Source organism: Electrophorus electricus, chromosome 25 (genome assembly GCF_041902795.1).
Source record: "Electrophorus electricus isolate QZ-2024a chromosome 25, ASM4190279v1, whole genome shotgun sequence".
NCBI classification, from domain to species: Eukaryota; Metazoa; Chordata; class Actinopteri; order Gymnotiformes; family Gymnotidae; genus Electrophorus; species Electrophorus electricus.
The window spans coordinates 10,897,809-10,914,720 of NC_137521.1; the positions used below are offsets into that span (position 1 = coordinate 10,897,809).

The 16,912-nt window shown below is 47.5% G+C and overlaps 1 protein-coding gene across 2 annotated transcripts in view; it reads left to right on the top strand.

Annotated features, from left to right (window-relative positions):
• The first annotated feature begins 3,506 nt into the window (after positions 1 to 3,506).
• dab2ipa (DAB2 interacting protein a) overlaps positions 3,507 to 16,912 on the top strand; it is a 70,542-nt gene continuing 57,136 nt past the window's right edge. The window contains exon 1 of one of the 2 annotated variants that reach the window (XM_035521837.2): positions 3,507 to 3,719. In XM_035521837.2, the coding sequence (XP_035377730.2) occupies positions 3,680 to 3,719 (40 nt within the window). In that variant the 5' untranslated portion in view covers positions 3,507 to 3,679. Of the gene's footprint in view, positions 3,720 to 7,069; positions 7,180 to 16,912 lie in introns of those variants that run through there. The other variant, XM_035521839.2, reaches the window with a different exon arrangement.

Genomic DNA, 16,912 nt, shown 5'->3' on the forward strand with positions numbered 1-16,912 from the left:
ATGCGTCCTCTGCACAATAGACTGCAATAGTACTGTTCACGCCTCTACTGTACTGTTGGCCTTTATGACACTCGACATGCCGTTCGGTTAAGATGCTCCACATTCTAGTTCTTCCGGGATGTTTGGCTGGTGTGATTTAGCGCTCCGTTAGCAAGTGATTTTCATCAACCAGATCGAGTTGCTAGTTGAGGACATTGACATAAATAAGACAGTCACACCCAAAGCAGAAGCTGTGGCTCGCTTTGTGTTGGAGAGCCACAACAGCAAAGCTTGTGACATTACTTACCTACTGCGCCGTATGCAACCACCTGTAAAGTGGCAAACCAGCCCACTGCAGCTCTGCAGCTCCATCTTTGAAGTCTCACACAGGAGGTTCTGCATAGATTTATCACCTTCTCAATATCCATTAGCTTCTTAGTCTGGTCATATCCCGACAATCTGTGATGTCTTGTACAGTGCTGGTTTGCATAAAACTGTTTAGACACGTCTCTTCAAGTGTCAAGGGGCATAGTAGACACCGAAGCATGCCATGGAGAAGAGAGTTAGAGTCTCCAGACAGGCGGCTGGTGCTGATGCTTCCTCTGTCCAGATCTGCCTCTGGGCGGGCCAGCATGTATCAGACAGCAGTGGGTGGCATAATTACACTGGTGTTACAGGACACTGTTTGTTCCGAATTGGCTAATGGCACGTTTGCCTCCAGTGCTGCATTGGTCGCCAACGAGGCGCTTGCTTCTAAAATGTCTTCTTTGTGAACAGTGCAAAATGGGTTTATGGACTGATCATGCTCCACCAGTGCCTAGCAAGCTTGAGCTGTGGATTGACATCTGTGTGTGCTGCATGTTACTTTCGAGAGTTTAGGGTAGCTTAGGAAAGAGGGACTCTGATAATACTGTCCACAGTGGATTATTGAAATGTACTTATTATATGGGGTTGACCCGATGCTAGAGTTTGAACTGGACAAGTTCTGTGCAAGTTGGTGAAACAAGAAGTTGGTGATTTCTTTTTGTGCACAAACATACACTATATGGTTAAAGGTGTGTGGACCCCTGACCATCACACTTCTATGAGCTTGTTGGACATCCCATCCCAAAACAAGGGGCATTATTGAGTTGCTGTGCCCCACCCCTTTTACAGCTACAGCAGCCTCCACTGTTGTGGAAAGGCTTTCTGCAAGACTTTGGAGTGGGAATTTGTGCCCGTTCATTCAAAAGAGTATTTATGTCAAGCACTGAGTGATGAGAAGGCCTGGCTCCCAGTTGGTGTTCCAGCTCATCCCAAAGGTGCTCCATGGAGTGCAGGTCAGGGCTCTGTGCAGGCAGCTTGAGTTCCTCCACACCAGACTCCTCAAACCATGTCTTTGTGGACCTTGATTTGAGGGCAGGGGCACAGCCATGCTGGAACAGGAAAGCGTCCTCCCTAAACCGTTGTTGACTGGAAGCATATAATTATCTAAAATGTCTTTGTGTGCTGTAGAATTAACATTACGCTTCGCTAGCGTAACGTGCTTAACAGCCCAAACTATACTTTTGGCACTGTGTACTCTGGTAGGGAGAGCTCTCTCACAGCATACGCCAGACCCAAAATTGTCTGTGAGACTGCCAGATAGCGAAGCATCATTCATCACTCCAGGGAACCCATCTTCACTGCTCCAGAGTCCAGTGGTGGTGTGCTTTACACCACTCCAGCCAACGCTTGGCACCGCGCATGGCCATCTTAGGCCTGTCTGCAGCTGTTCAGCCTCGGAAACCCACTTCACAAAGCTCCCAACACAGTTCTTCTGCCGATGTCACTTCTAGAGGCAGTTTGGAATTATCAAGTTATCGATGCTACAGAGAAGGACTCCTCAGCACACAATGGCCCCACTCTGAGTCCGCATGGTCTACAGCTTCATGGCTGACCTGCTGTTGCTCCTAGATACTTACATTTCATAATAGCATTTGACCTGGGTGGATGTAGCAGGAATTTCCTGAACTTGTGGTAGATTGGTGTCTTATGAGAGTGCTACGTTTAAAGTCACCGAGCTCTACAGGAAGTTCTACAGTTCTGCTGCCGCTGTTTGTGGAGATGGCATGTCTGTGTGCTGATTTTGCACCTTTTACCAGTGGGTGTGGCTAAAACACATTAATTTAGAGGTCCACATACTTTTGGCCATATAGCACATTTCAAACAGAAAACGTCATCAGCTTTACACTCACTGGCTGCCTCACTGAAAGTGTCTTTGTAGGTGCACCTTGTAAGTGTACAATTGGAGCAACACAAGAGTGCCTGCCCAGACCGTGCCACTGTGTTAATGCTGTATTGTGAATAGTCCACCATCCAAATAAAAGCTGGCCAGCAGTGGTCCAGAAACTGACCAGGATGTAAGGGGTTAGGGGTCGTAAATGCTAAAGCCCCAACGCAGGGTCCACCTTTGTTCTTTGGTTCCTGCTCACAGTACACTTGCTGCAGACATTCAGTGCTCCTAATGGCTTGATGTGTTGGGTTCACTGGGTTAAAGGGGATGAGAATTTTATCAGACAGGCCACAGTCTCTCACTGTACACTTACAAAATTCTGTAATTGTACAACTTACAACTTAGATATCTGCACCTAATAAAGAGTATAAGTAAATATAAGTACAGCATACGTGTTTCTAATGAAGTAGTATGTGAGTATATGTGATGTGTTTACAGAACATTAGAGTGTGAACCTAGTCATTTTTCGTATAGTAATTTGTGTGCGTGCGTGTGTGTGTGTGTGTGTGTGTGTGTGTGTGTGTGTGTGTGTGTGAGCGTGTGCTGAGTGCAGCTCGGTGGTGTGATAATCCTTTGGTCTGACTGTAGCAGTTTGCTGCTGAGTCATGAGTTGGGGGGGTGGGTTGGGGTGACATCAGTTGAACACCTGTGGTTCACAATACGCCGGGTAGAGCAGCTGTGATTGGTCAGGTCACAGCACAATGATGGAAATGTCTGCAGCTCTGAATTTGCACTCATTTGTTTAGAAGAAGCAGTGTTTAGAAATAAAGATCTGTCCTTTCCAGTGGTTGCCCTGAGTTCAACTGTAATGTATTCAGACAGGATTTCTCAGGAGATTTTGTTTAACCATGCTGGAAACTCGCAGCCAGACGGTTTACTGACTCAGTAATGATTTAATGCATGTGTGGGTCAGACAAGCTGTACATATGGGCATGCTTCTGGCAGGATGTCGAGGCACACATCTGGGTGAGAGAGTGAGAGAGAGAGAGAGAGAGAGAGAGAGAGGGGGAGAATGCTTTATAGTGAGAGGAGGGGAAAACTAAGAGTTTGACAGCAAGAGTCATAGAGATAGAAGGTGAGAAAAAAGACGTTGAAGAGCGAGAGAGAGATGTGAATGTGAAAAACAGGCAGAAAGAGTGAGCGAGAGAGAGAGAGATATAAAGAGAGTGTGCAGGCAAGCTCAGGAGAAAAAGGCCACACTGTGTCTTTAAGAGCACTGGAGTGTGCTGTGGGAGAGAGGCCCAAGCAGCACTGGAGGCCGGCCCCCGTCCCGCTCCGCTCACACTGCCAACCGCGCCAGGCCAGGCAGGTCCGCACAGCCAGTAGCGCCGCACACACCACACCGACGGCAGCGTGCGGCTCGCAGGGAGCACGGCCCTCCCACCCCCATCCCTTCTGCCTCCGCCCTTCACAGCAGCATGGCCCGACTGTCCCGACTCTGACACGATGGAGGGCGATGATGCAGCCGGCCTGGACAGCCGCCATGGTAAGGGGCAATTTTTGGAATCACTTTTTTAGCAAAGCCAGTGTGCTGCTCTGAGCCAGGCAGGGTTGCGAGGTGGTGCACGCGGGCGTGTGTGCGTGCGTGTCTGTGTGTGTTTGCGTGTGTGCCAGCACCATCAGGGCTGTGAAAGAGATCGGAGGTTGTTGGTGAGGCTGAGACTGGCTCTTTTTATGGGAGGCTTTGGGTTCTTTTGTCTTTGGGAGAAAAACACTACTTGCTTGCGTGGAATGTAATTACATCCTGAACTGCTTTATTGCATTCTCTTTCACCGATGTGCCATCTGTTAGATGTGTTCCCATCATGAGGGAAAGGCTGAACAACTGCAGACAGCGTTTCAAGCTACTTGTTTCTTAAGCTGCTAAACTTTAACATGTTCTTACTGTACATTATATCCTGCCAGAATTTTAATTCCAGAGGGACATTTAATGAAATTTTCCTCACACGAACCCAGCACAGCAGTTCTCCATCCCAAACTCTTATTTTTGTTTTCCCAGTTCTTCATCTTTCCGTGTGGAGACAGGCCGGGAGCTCTGAGCTGTTGCACACAGTTTCCTTTTCAGATATGTCCTTTCTTCAACATGGCTGTGTGTTGTAACTGGTGCTCATAGGCTAAACAAGCTCGTTTTATCTTAAGCAGGCTAAAGCTTGTGTGTTATGGTGTGTTATGGTTCCCCTTTGTGAGACACAAAATCTGTCTGGTCTAAAGGTTATGAAACCAGCTGACCATCACTGACCTTACGCCTGACCTTTGCTGACCCTAAGCCTGACTGTTGCTGACCTTACACCTGACCATCACTGACCCTACGCCTCGCCATCATTAAGCCTACGCCTGACCATCACTGACACTACACCTGAACCTGACCCTAAGCCTCACTGTCATTGACCCAACAGCTGCCTGTCACTGACCCTATTCCTGACAGTCACTGACCCTACGCCTGACCGTCACTGACCCTACGTCTGACTGGCTCTGAACATCATTGACCCTATACCTAATCATTCAGAAGCTGCTGAAACCTTTCCTGATACACCCCCTGCTGACACCCCCTGAGCGCCTCCCCACTGCAACACTTGTCCCACTTGTATGGTTTAATTGCAGCATGTTGTCTGTTGTTCTCATTGCTGTAAAATTTTTGTTCTGTATCAGACTTTTTTATTTGACATTTTTCAGGCATTACGCTGCTAATGGCAAAGGTATTCACTGATGTGGATTTAGACTTTGCTAAAACCCATGAGTTACAGGAGGGCCACTTGCTTCACAGGCAATAGCAGGAGTCCTCCTGCACTTCGACCGGCTGCATACATACTCTGCTGGAAGGAATAATTAATGCTCGTTAGTTGTGTTCCTTTTGTCTGCCTGAGAATCCAATATGTGTGTTTACTCCTCTTCCAAAGGACTGTCAGGGCTGCAGTGAACACCAGAGCCAGTGTTCCTAGCACGCCTGCCTGGTCCAGCACGAGCTTTATCAGCCTAGCCAAAACATTTGGTGAGAACAGTTTCTTGCTTTGTCTGTTTGACACGAAGCAAGACGGCGAATATGTGGCAACGATGACATGCCGAACCTAAATGAGTCTCGCACTAGAACGTAGTCTTGGTAGCATCACGATGAGTGTGATCTCCTTCTTTATCCTTTATAATGTCACGTATATTAGCACGTGCGCTTATTTCCTTTGTCCCACGCAGCGTATGGCTGAGGAGGGTCCTGCGTGTGAGGAGAACAGATAAAGGGTGGGTGCTCCCCAGGGCACGGAGCCTGTAGACAGTCTGACACGCTTCCCCTGCGGGGTTGATGGGTGAAACACTGGGACGCCTCCTACGAGCGGCCTCGCGATGCTGTTGAGGAATTGGCGCTTCTTGGAAGTATGGGATGACATGAGAGGTGCATGCGTCTCTCTTCTGCTACTGTTGTTCAGACACTGAGCTTCTGGAATGTAGCAGCACATAATGTTTTATCGAAGCGTGGGACTTTGGGCAGGAGTGATGCCAGGTTGTTCCATCAGGGGCTACATAGCTCACCTAGGAACTATTATATCTGGGTAGACAACAGTAACTAGCAGTTTAAAGTTACAGTTCCATAATGGCGATAATTGGTTAAGGTAAAAAATCTGTCACAAGCTGTATGTTTTTAATTCTCAATCATTTTTGGCCGGGTAAATGTTTATTATGTTCTGGTTTAATAAAGCACCTGCCAGACCTGAGCCAGTCCCTAACTATAGGAAAGAGTACTAGACTGTCACAGTCTGTACTCTCTTCTTCAATATATTAATTAAACCAACAAAGCTGGAGGAGTGGGGGGTTGAAATCACATGCCCAGGAATGGAAGGGATGGTGGATAATTAGTGGCGGGTTACTTGTCCTCAGTAACTCCTTACGCCATACTTCAGGGCATAAGAAGGAGTTACTGAAATCTGTAATCACCCTTCAGCCTGAAAATGTCATAGCCACAGTGGTATAATTGTAAAGACCTGGAAACCTATGAGGAGTGATGGCAAACAATACCGCTCGCACACAATGGACATTTTAGAGGTGTGTTGGAGGTTCAAACTCCTGCATGGCAGTTCTTTAACAGTAAAGATAACACGGACCCTGAACACATTCCAGCATCTGGTCCTGGTTTGTTTCCCTGTGATACTGTGTGCGCTCATATCCGTATGGGAAGACCTCTCGTAGAACTCTGTAGAGCTCTGTAGCGTGTCCCCATCCTGAAAGGCTGCTACTGTAGTGTTTAATGCCGCATGGGCCATGCCGGTAGCCCTGTGACGTGCGAAGCTGGAATTCCTTTGTGCGGGAGCTGGGCCCAGCTGGCGGTCACAGGGCCGACTTGCTGCACACAGCAGCCTTTGTGTGCCCCAAACTCAGGCCTTTCTCTGAGGTGGAAGTGGACGCTAGCATGGAGCTCCTCAGATCTCTTCATCAGCATCCATATTGACCACAAAAGACAAAATGGCACTGATCAACGAAAAAAAAAAATGCCCTGGAATCTGTGTGAAGTTTCATTGGAACACTAGCGAAACTTGGAGCTCTGAACACAGTGACACTTTGCACTCTGACCCCAGAACAGCCTTAGTTCTGTTGCTGGCCAATCACAACAGCTTTTGTGGGTTTTTAAAAACTCTGGTGCATGTGTATGCAATCTGGCCCTCGATGGAGCCCCAATGTTCCATCTCTACTCTCCAGCCAAACTGTGGATATCTGAACCTTCGCAGCCGTTGCTAGGATGCGTGATGCCCACAGCTTTTGTCGCCGTAGAGACTTTGTTTTGGCTGTTGCCCTTGGTGCATAAGGGTGATGGGTGGATTCTGCTTGTCATGTGAAACAGATGTCACCCTTTGCTGCTTCCAAAAGAGACACTAGATTTTAGTTGTGGTGTCTGGTTTTATGATACATGTAAAAACAGGATGATTTGGCTGTGAAGTAGACCAAAGATTGTCATATAACCATGCTGTAAGTGACATCTTCTTCTTCTTCTTCTTATTATTATTATTATTATTATTGATGTTGTTGTGGTTGTTTTTCATATACTCTGTTTATATGGTAAAATTGTGGGACATATAATCAATAGCAATTTAGTAACTGTTTTTATAAGAATGCAAAGGAACTTTAGATTATGAATTCCTCATAGTGCTTCCACATTACATCACCAAAATATCAAACATCTTATTTTGTTATACTAAGTAGCTTTCAATGATAATGTAACATGCAGACTTACTTCTGACGGGCTACGTTTTGAAGTACCACTGCTGCATCTGTGGTGTTTTATTGCACATTTTAAATGGCTGTGTTGCTGTAAGGCTGATTTACCAGCGCTGTTTGGGCCTGCTTGTCAGCCCTTCTGTAGATGTTTTGCTGTGCTACCCGAGTCCCTTCTCTCGCGCTGCCGGATTAAAGAGTGGAAGAGCATGCGGGGCCCCTTCTCACCACACTGTCCGGAGCCTGCTCTCTAATTGGCAAACATTACTGAAGAATTCAGGCCTCCAGGGGGCTTGTCACCCCCAAACAAAACGAGAGAGCGAGAGAGAGACAAGTGGTGGGGAGGAGTTGTGGGGGAATAGCTGTAACTAGGCTGGTTAGCTGGTTATGAAAGAGGGGAATAACCACTGATTCCTGCTGGGTTTTTTTGTTTTTTTTTTTACATTTTACTCCCTTCCTTTTTATCGAGCCTTTTTTGCGGGAAGTGGGCGGGGCAGCCCACAGTGGAGGGAACAGTCTGGGAATTTTTGCAGCAGGCTCGGCGCATGCAGACCCAGTCTGCAGGGGTACGGAAGCCCGCTGCAGGCTGCTTGGTCAGGCTCCGAGACGGCTATGGACACCCCCACCCCCCACAGCCGTGCCTGCGCACGTGTTGCTCATTCCCACTCCGTCTCGGACCACGGTCGCGCTGTTCCCTTCGGCCGCTACCAGAAGCGCAGGCGGGCTGCTAAGGACGTTTTGTTCTTCCACCGCCCCTGTCACAGAAGGACTGAGCGCTCAGTGGTGAAACCTAACAGCCTAGTCTAGCTGTTACCCTCGCCCTGCTTCTTGGACGTCCACGTACAAGGTGCCAAATGCTATTAATTTGTGCGACTTTTTCAATCCGAAACTCGCCATTAGTGTCATTAGAGGGAGAACGAGTGTGTTTGTGGCCCTGGGCTTCTCGGCAGGCGGTATGCTGCAGAGATGAAATCCATCTTAAGGAGTCACATTCCAGTGCTTTGAAACAAGCCACAGAAATGTGCTAGACTTCTAGCAGTCCATAAATTCGAGCGCAAACTCGGGAGTCTGGGCTGCCGAGCTCCATCTCTGTAGGTATCAGCCATACAAACAATTAATGCGTCATGATTTAGTTGTTTTGCACTGATTAAATTGCCTCTCTTTGGCAGCAGTTTTTCTTTTTTTCCTCTCCTACTCTGTCCTCCTGCCTTTTGTTCTCTCTCTCTCTCTCTCTCTCTCTCTCTCTCTCTCTCTCTCGCTCTCTCTCACCACCCACGCTTTCTCTCTCCTTTCTTTCCTGACACTTTGTTCTCCCTCCTGGGTCGGGATATTGCACGGTCTGTTATGGTCCCCGCTTTGAAACTCGCAGTGTCGAGACAGCCACCATAGCGCTTGTATTGACCCTTTCTCTAGGCAACACCGCACAACAATTGAGCGAAGGACAAGGCTCGGAAAACACGGGCAGTACTCCCTCCACCATCTGTGCGGTTAAATATAGGCCGCCCTCCTCCTCGGATAAGGGGGACAGCCTTTCTCGTCTCTGCCAATGGCTTGGTGATGCTCTCCCCACTTTTCGAGAGCCTTATCACCATGTTAATACAAAGTAACCTAAGCTTGTGCGGTCATAACTAACCACAGAACGTATTTATGCCAGTAAACATTCCAGCCATTTTGCGGTGTGCACACTACCATTCCATGTAAAGCCTTAAGTCTAGACTGGAGTCAGAGAGCACTTCAGCCCTGGCTGGCGTCACCCGCAAGGCGGCACAATCGGTTTGGGTCGGCAGGCTAAAGCGGTTCCTGGCAGGGGCACAGGGGCCTGTCAGAGGATGGGAGGAGGCAGGTGCTGCTTGGTACATTTTGCCAGAGGCATGGTGATGGCGGGAGCCCATTGTGTGAGCATTTAATTAGCATGGAGGATGCAGTAAGGGAGGGGCAGTTGAGGCCGGTTAATTGAGTGAACAGAGGAGGCAAGCTGAACCCCGAGGGATTACCCTGCCGGATTCCCTGCCAGCTTCCCTTGCCATGGAGAGCATCCGCTCTCTGCTTGCGTCATGTAGTGGTTTTCCTTTATACCATCGGAAAACGCCTCAGCTGCCAAGTAAGATGATTTCAAATTGGTGAATTTTTGGACCGACACTTGCATTAGTCCTCATTATAGAAACGATTCTTTGGTTTGCACATTACAAAATAGAATCCAAAAGCCATGGTGCATGTTTTTGCTCCATGGAGGCTATTTCTGTGTGTTGTCCTATGTTACAGACTGTTGTAGATCAGGCATACCCCACCTGCCAATCAAGGGCTGCAGGTACGTGTTTCAGCACCACCTGACCTCAATAATTAGGTTGCTTTCTTTCATAAGTGGAGCTAACTTGTGAGACCAGTTTTGTGCAGGGCAGGAACCAGAGCACTCCACGCTCCCTGACTTTCCTCCGGGGAGAGCAGATGAGTAGGCTGGGACTGGAGCAGGCCGCTCTGTTTCTGAATGCAGGAACTCCTCTCTTGTCAGTCTTTCATATCATGACTGGGACTGTACTCAAATGTCTTCTCCTGCATTTTTTGTTTGGCATCCAGTGCGTTGAGAAGACATGTTTATTCTCTACCACAATAATTGATTTGACTGCATGCATGTGTGTGTGTGTGTGTGTGTGTGTGTGTGTGTGTGTGTGTGTGTATGTGCACGCACGCATGTTTGTAGGTCTGTGGGTAGCATGGTACCTGTGCAGTGTATGTGTGTGTCTGTCTGTGTCAGTGTCTTTGTGTGTTGAGGTGTGTGTGTGTGTCTTGTCTGGCTCCTCCACAATGTAAGGGGAGTGAAAGGTTGAGTTGTGCTGTGCGTACTGGCGTTCCAGAGAGGGCAGCGATTCTGATCTTATGATAACAGCCTGGCCTCAGTATACACTCACTGGCCATTTTATTTGAAACACCATACTTATACTGGGTAGGACCCCTTGTGCTCTTGGAACACCCTTTAATTCTTTATGGCATGGATTCTACACGGTTCTGGAAAGATTCAAACCCTTGAGACCGAAAATACTGGGAAATCAGCAGTTTTCGAAAAACACAAACCAGAAACAGTCAGGCCACGGTCAGAGTCACTCTGATCGCATTCTTCCCCATTCTGATGCTAGAAGTGAACATTAACTGAAGCTGTTCACCCAAATCTGCACGGCTGCAGCTACGCCGCCGTGCGACTGGCCGATCCCGGTGAAGTGGCTGGTGAGTAGGGCACAGTAGTGATGGCTCTAACTCAAACCAGAAGACAGTTGATCATCTCTTCAGAATCAGAAGATGTGTTCAGAACCTGAAAGGCTGGATTTAAGGTTGCATCTGCAGGACTTGCTCATTACTTCTGTGAAGTCGTAGAGAACACTGTACAAAGTCTTTTCAGACCTTCATGCAATCTGAATAATTATGAGTGTAAGCACAATAGGTAAATATGCTTTCTAATGAGGAACATCAGCATAGGTGCCATAAAGTAATGTTGCCTTTGTAGTTACTCATTTTTAGTTACTGCATTACTCTTAATCAGTAGGGGTGGGGGGTGAGAGGGTCTCTTCTCAAATTGGTTCAGGCAGAGAAGCTGCACTACAGTCTGTTTAATGCAGAAATTAGAGCACGTTTTATGATTTGGTACTGTATTTGGTTGCTTAATTTGCTGAAACTGAAACATAGTGTGGAATAAAGTAGTATGTCATGAACAAAATAATGAACATTAAATATAAGCATATATTTCAGCAATATTCCTGAAAAGTGAACGCGGTTGTAAAATGGTTCCGTCACAGGCCAGAGTGGGCCTGACTTGGGCTGGCTCCGCCCACAGCTGGGACTGCACAAGCACGCGGCACAAACGACGTGGAAGATTTGGTCTGCCTCGTGCTTAGAGTTATGCATTACTGCCCATAGTGCTGCTACTTGAAATCTCCTGACTGGCTAGGTTCTGGCACTGAGGCTGATCTCAGACTCTCCTGCTGGGTTTGTTTGTGTGTGTGCTCTAGAAAGGCTTTCAGACTCTCTCTGTGTGTGTGTGTGTGTGTGTGAGAGAGAGAGAGAGAGAGAGAGAAAGTAAGTAGCATTTTTCAGGGAAGAGTTGGGATAGAAAGATTTAATTTTAGTGTAACAACCTGAAATTAAGTATTCATAAAAGTTTCTCATTTCAAAAGAAAGCCTCAAAGGGATGGAAGGGAATTTTTGTCTCTTTGGTAACATCTGATTTTATTTTGGACGTATTCTTAATCTGTTCCTGTTTGTTTCTAAACATTCTCTGAGAAGCCTATTTTGCTGACACGTCCATGCTGCATCCTGAAGTGATTTCAGCTCGTTTGTGTGGGCCTGATGAAATAATAACAGGGTCCGCTCCGTCGGTTCGCCTGGGCGGAGGCGGACGGCCTCGTCCACTGTAGCCATAGGAATCGCAGCCCGCTTGTCTATGATTGATTCGGAAGGCTCGTTTCTCAGTTGACCACAGGTTCCACCCTCTGCAGGCCACAGCACGGCTGCAGGTAGCCACTAGTTCGGACTCTAAGAGTTTGTTTACTCGCACAAGACGAGCCGTCTGTTTGGCACGAGTGCCAGAACACGCTACTAACCATCCTCGGCTCAAGGCTAGAGATCGTGTCTGAGGAATTAGAGCCGGCTGCGCATGTGTCGCCGTCATCTTCCATTTTGAAAAGTTTCTGTTAATGGTGAGCAAGCACAGCGAGTAAGACGTTTCGCTCGAGGCATGTAACAGGCTTTAGGATCGGCTCTGGACGCTTCGCGTGTACTTGAAGAGCGCGCACGGGGTCCGAGACGTCGGCCGCTTGGATTAGACAGTGCTGTGGACAGAGGCAGTAATTGAATTCTCTATATGTGCCCTTCCGTTTGGTTTCGCTAGCGGTTCAAAAATCTGTCTGTGCTGTGTGCCACATTCAAGATTTGTTCTCTCTGCTCAGATGTTTTCATATAAAAAGATTTCCCACACGTCCTCCTCTGCACTCTTCTGGACGGAGAGCTCAGATGTTGTTCTTGGGATCTGCTGGAGCCATTCTCCCAGTTTGGGGGTCAGAGCCCCTAATGCTCCGATTACCATGAGAAAAAAATACACATATATGCATTTTACAGTGGAGAGACGGTAATGTAAGCATGTCTTCACTCAGCAGCAGAAGTTGAGTTCATTATAAATAGGCTACAGAACAAACCAGACACTGATTTTCAGTTCATACACTGAAATGGCTCATGCCGACAGTACATAATTTCAAAATTTAGTTCTTCTCTTATACCCACAGACCGGGAGAGCACCACGGATTCTAATAATCGCGGGCTCCTGACGGCACCCCAGCACGGCTTCACCCAGCATGCCTCGCGGCAGGCAAGTGTGCCTCCAGGCTTAGCGTGTTCGAACACTCCGGCGGGTTTTGCTGATGGGAGGGAGGTGGATAACTCTCCCATCACACAGGCAACGGCAGCTCAGTGGTTGAGGTATTCGACGTGTAACTGGAAGGTTGCCAGTTTGAGCTCCACCACTTGCCAGGTTGCCGCTGTTGGGCCCCTGAGCGAGGCCCTTAACCCTCAACTGCTGAAGTTGTGTTTGGTCATAATTGTAAGTCACTTTGGATAAACATGTCAGCTAAATGCCATGAAATGTAAATAACATGCTAAGGACCTGCTTTATCAAGGCCTTCCAGTTTGTGGCCCTATGTGGTTAAAGATCAACTCATCCTTTATTTTAATCAACCAAGCAACCGAAGAACTTGAAATTACCTTGACAAATTCACTGCTCTATCTTTTTAAAGATGCCCCCTCTGCAGAATATTTCATGTTTGTTCTTTGCTTGTGTTCAACTGATGTTAAAACATCCACCTGTAGTTTGTCCGATGGATAAAGATATCTCTTTCTCCCCGATTTGGAAAACAAAAGCACAAAAGGGCAGTAAAGCTGCATGCTATCACATCAGGCGACGCTGCACTGTATTGTGCAGGTGCAGTATGTTTACAGGGCCTAGGCTCCACGGAATCAGGCTGTTCTATATACGAAACCAGCCATGGCGCAAACAGGAAGACCGATTTGAATCCGTGACGTCACGCAATAATATACAGTGTGCCGTATTTTAATGCGTGTGCGCGCGTGCATGTTTGTCATTTGCAAGTGAAATCCAGCAGTGGATGCAAAGTCGCTCGAGAGTGATTCCATTGGCATGGACGGTACTGCGCGTGCTCTGCTGCTCTGGAGAGCAACTCCTCACAAATCTCCCATGAGAAGCTTGCTTAGTTCTAGTACATAAAGAATGTATTGTTTACAAACAGACCAAGCGGTTGAAAGTGGAGAACATCTGAAAACCATTTGCCCGTGAGCTCCAGTGCAGACCTTCGCTTCCATTCTGCAGTAGCGTTCATCTTGCAGAACACCGTTACAAAGGCTGCCAGAAGCTTAATCGGCATTTATTAATGAGCCAGTCCTTCGGCTCACTTTGGATTTTTTGTTCCTGGGATGAGTTTATTTAAATTCACAAGGGCAGAAATAAACAACAACAACAACAACAACAAAAGCCGCTACCGCTGAATACTATTCATAGCAGATGCTCATAGGGAATAAAGTTTCATACAGTGTGCGGCTGACTGGAAACTTTTTATAACAGTTGTTTTAGTTTGTTAATGTTAGCGTAATCAGCTAGAGCAGCTGTCACACATGATGCTATTATTAAGTTAGTATTGACCTTCAAGTGGGTTTAAATATGTAATGCAGGCTACGTTGGTGCTGTTTGGAACTAACGTTTCGGTTTGATTCGCTTGTCTGCAATGAGGTGATCCCCGCTGTGTACGATTCCGTTTTTTGTCCAAAAGGGGTCGCTGGCTGTCAACGTTTTACTTGCTGAACGTCCTCTACTTTTCCGGCAGCGGGAATCTGACGTTATCTCTTCGTCTCATTTGGTTGCAGCGTGCTCCCCAATCAAATTTACAGTCCATCCCTGACGCTCCCAAGAGTCACCGCCACCGTGACTGCGCAGGTGAGCAGGGGGACGTCACGAGCGGCGAAGTGGTCACGCACGTGCAGATGACTCGTGTGAAGCTTACTGTGGAGTCGACGCGGACGGGCGTTTCCAAAGAGGAGCGCTCTCATTTTGCTCATTCAGAACTGCTGCGGGAGATGAAGTGTCGTGCCGGTTAGGCCCAGAACTGCTCCACAGTGCCAGCGCGCATGCACCAAACTGGAGTGTCATTCACACTCCACTGGCGATGGCAAGACTAAACCATTCATTGGATCGTACCTACCCTTAAAGGGACAGTAACTGAGATTTTGCACGTTTGTATTTCTTTATCTTGAACATGTGGTGTTGTCGCATGTTATACTGTGGCATTAGAGCAGGAAGTAGCCTCCAAGTAATGTCCTGGCCAGTAAAAAAAATAAGCTTTTCCTCAGCCTTCTAACTCCCAGAAACCTGGAATTTGAGTCACTGTGTAAAATTCCACAAATACCACCGTCATGTAAAATACATTTTTCTTTATACAAGTTTGAACAGACACGTTTTGACTCTTTTTAGGTTTGTCTGGGATTTCTTCTGCACTCTTACCTAAAATTCCACAACCAATGTCCAGTTCAAGGCCATCTAGCTAGCCCGGAGAACGCCCGTGTTCCAAGCACCAGATAATTCACCTGTCCTGACCCCTGAAGGAATGGGAAAGAACCAGCCAGCGCTCGTGTTAATCAAACCGGTCCGGCACTCGGCTCCTTCCTGCTCTTCTTCCTCCCTTCGTTTGCATTTCCTGTGAAGGTTTTTTTTTTCTCCTGTAAAGGTTTGTAAGGTGCTTGCGGGCCAAGCTTCCTGCATCTTCACCGTGGCGATGGGAATGATTCAGGGGAAGATGTGTTGTTCCCTATTGGTTTGGTCTTTCAGTCGAAGAGATTGTTTAGGGCTTGTTGCCATGGGCTTCCAGGCTGCGTCTGTGTGTCCTCTACGATCATTCGTGGGTCATATGGGCTATAGGGGCTATGAGGGACTTGAAAACATTGAGTTAATTTCAGTGTCTTATGGGGTTTGTGCTGTTGGTCTTTCATGTGCTCTCATATGCTTTGTGTTGTGTTGACATTGCGGATAAAGAGATCTGATGTGTTATTCAGTATGTAGCCTTCACCCCAGCAGTCAGGAGCTTCACACTGATGTGTGAGTCCAGTGTGGTTTCAGCTTGTATCTGAATGGAATGGGACCTGATTGGTTCTGGGTTGTGTGGAATTCCTTCGAGGCAGAATGTTGTAGTCCAGCCTTGCTGTTTCTAGATAGTCAGAATTAGACTCCTGTTGATGAGTCCAGACACTCAGTTGGGAATCAAAGCATCTATCTCTCTCACTCTCTCTCCCCACTGTGGTTTCATTTAAGCTCCATGCTGTTGCTGGTTCTTGCAGCCTTACTGCACTAGTCTCTCCTGCCGTAGGCCAGTGCTTGCCATGTTGTGTCTCACAGACGTGGGCCGTGTGTAAAAACACCCACCAGCCTGCTGGGTCACAGGCCGCGCTGTCTCCATGGGGGGGAAATGGAGGAAAGAGGGAGACACAGAGAGAGGAAGTGGTAACGTGCCCGGCCAGATATCTAACAGCCAATGGCCCAGAGTCTGGGAGGAGGAAGTGCCTTTTGTCGTCATGTCCATGTGCAGAGCAGGCTGCTTTACGAGCATGTGCGAAATCTCGACGCATTGTGAAGGTGGCAGGCTTGATGGGCTTCCACTGACTGTCTACTTTAGCTGGACTGAGAGGCACAAGTTAAGCCTGCTATTGCAAAGTGTTCAGAATCTGAGAGAATAGACATGATGTACAGTTTCATTTCTCTTTCTCTCTTACATCTCTTACCCCATCCTCTCTCTCTCTCTCTCTCTCTCTCTCTCTCTCTCTCTCTCTCTCTCAGAGAATGACACTAGGTCCTATCTGCCAGGCTTACAAAGGGACGGTGGGTCAAAGTCTTGCTCTTTCCTCCCGAGAAAGTAGAAATATACAGCCACTAGGCCATTAGCACCCTAACTCACCTCCTAGGGTCCCCATCCATCAGTGCTTACCACTATCTCACGAGCACACACACACACACACACACACACACACACACACACACACACACACTGTCAAATCTCTGCACTCCATCTAGTTTCAAATAAACGTATTTGGACATTTAAGGCCTTGATGGAAGTACTAAGCAGACAGTTAGTGGAGCAGAACATTAAGAGATCAGTTTGGCTTCTGGAGCATGGGAATGTGCCTTCACTTTCCATTCTGTGTGTCTATAGCATTTGGAAAGACTGAGAGCTGTGCTGAGTTTTGTCCAGTTATCAGAACAGTAACATTGTCAAACATGTCCGTTCTTGTAAAGGCTGAGTTTGCCAGTGCTAAACTCTGTACCCACTCACCGTGCGCACTTTGCATATCTCGCCATGCGTTATTTTGCAACAGTGCGAGATGAAACTTGCCGTAGCTCTCTCACTTTATGTTCTTTGGAACCCCCATCCACTGTGCTCCATGCAGGTTT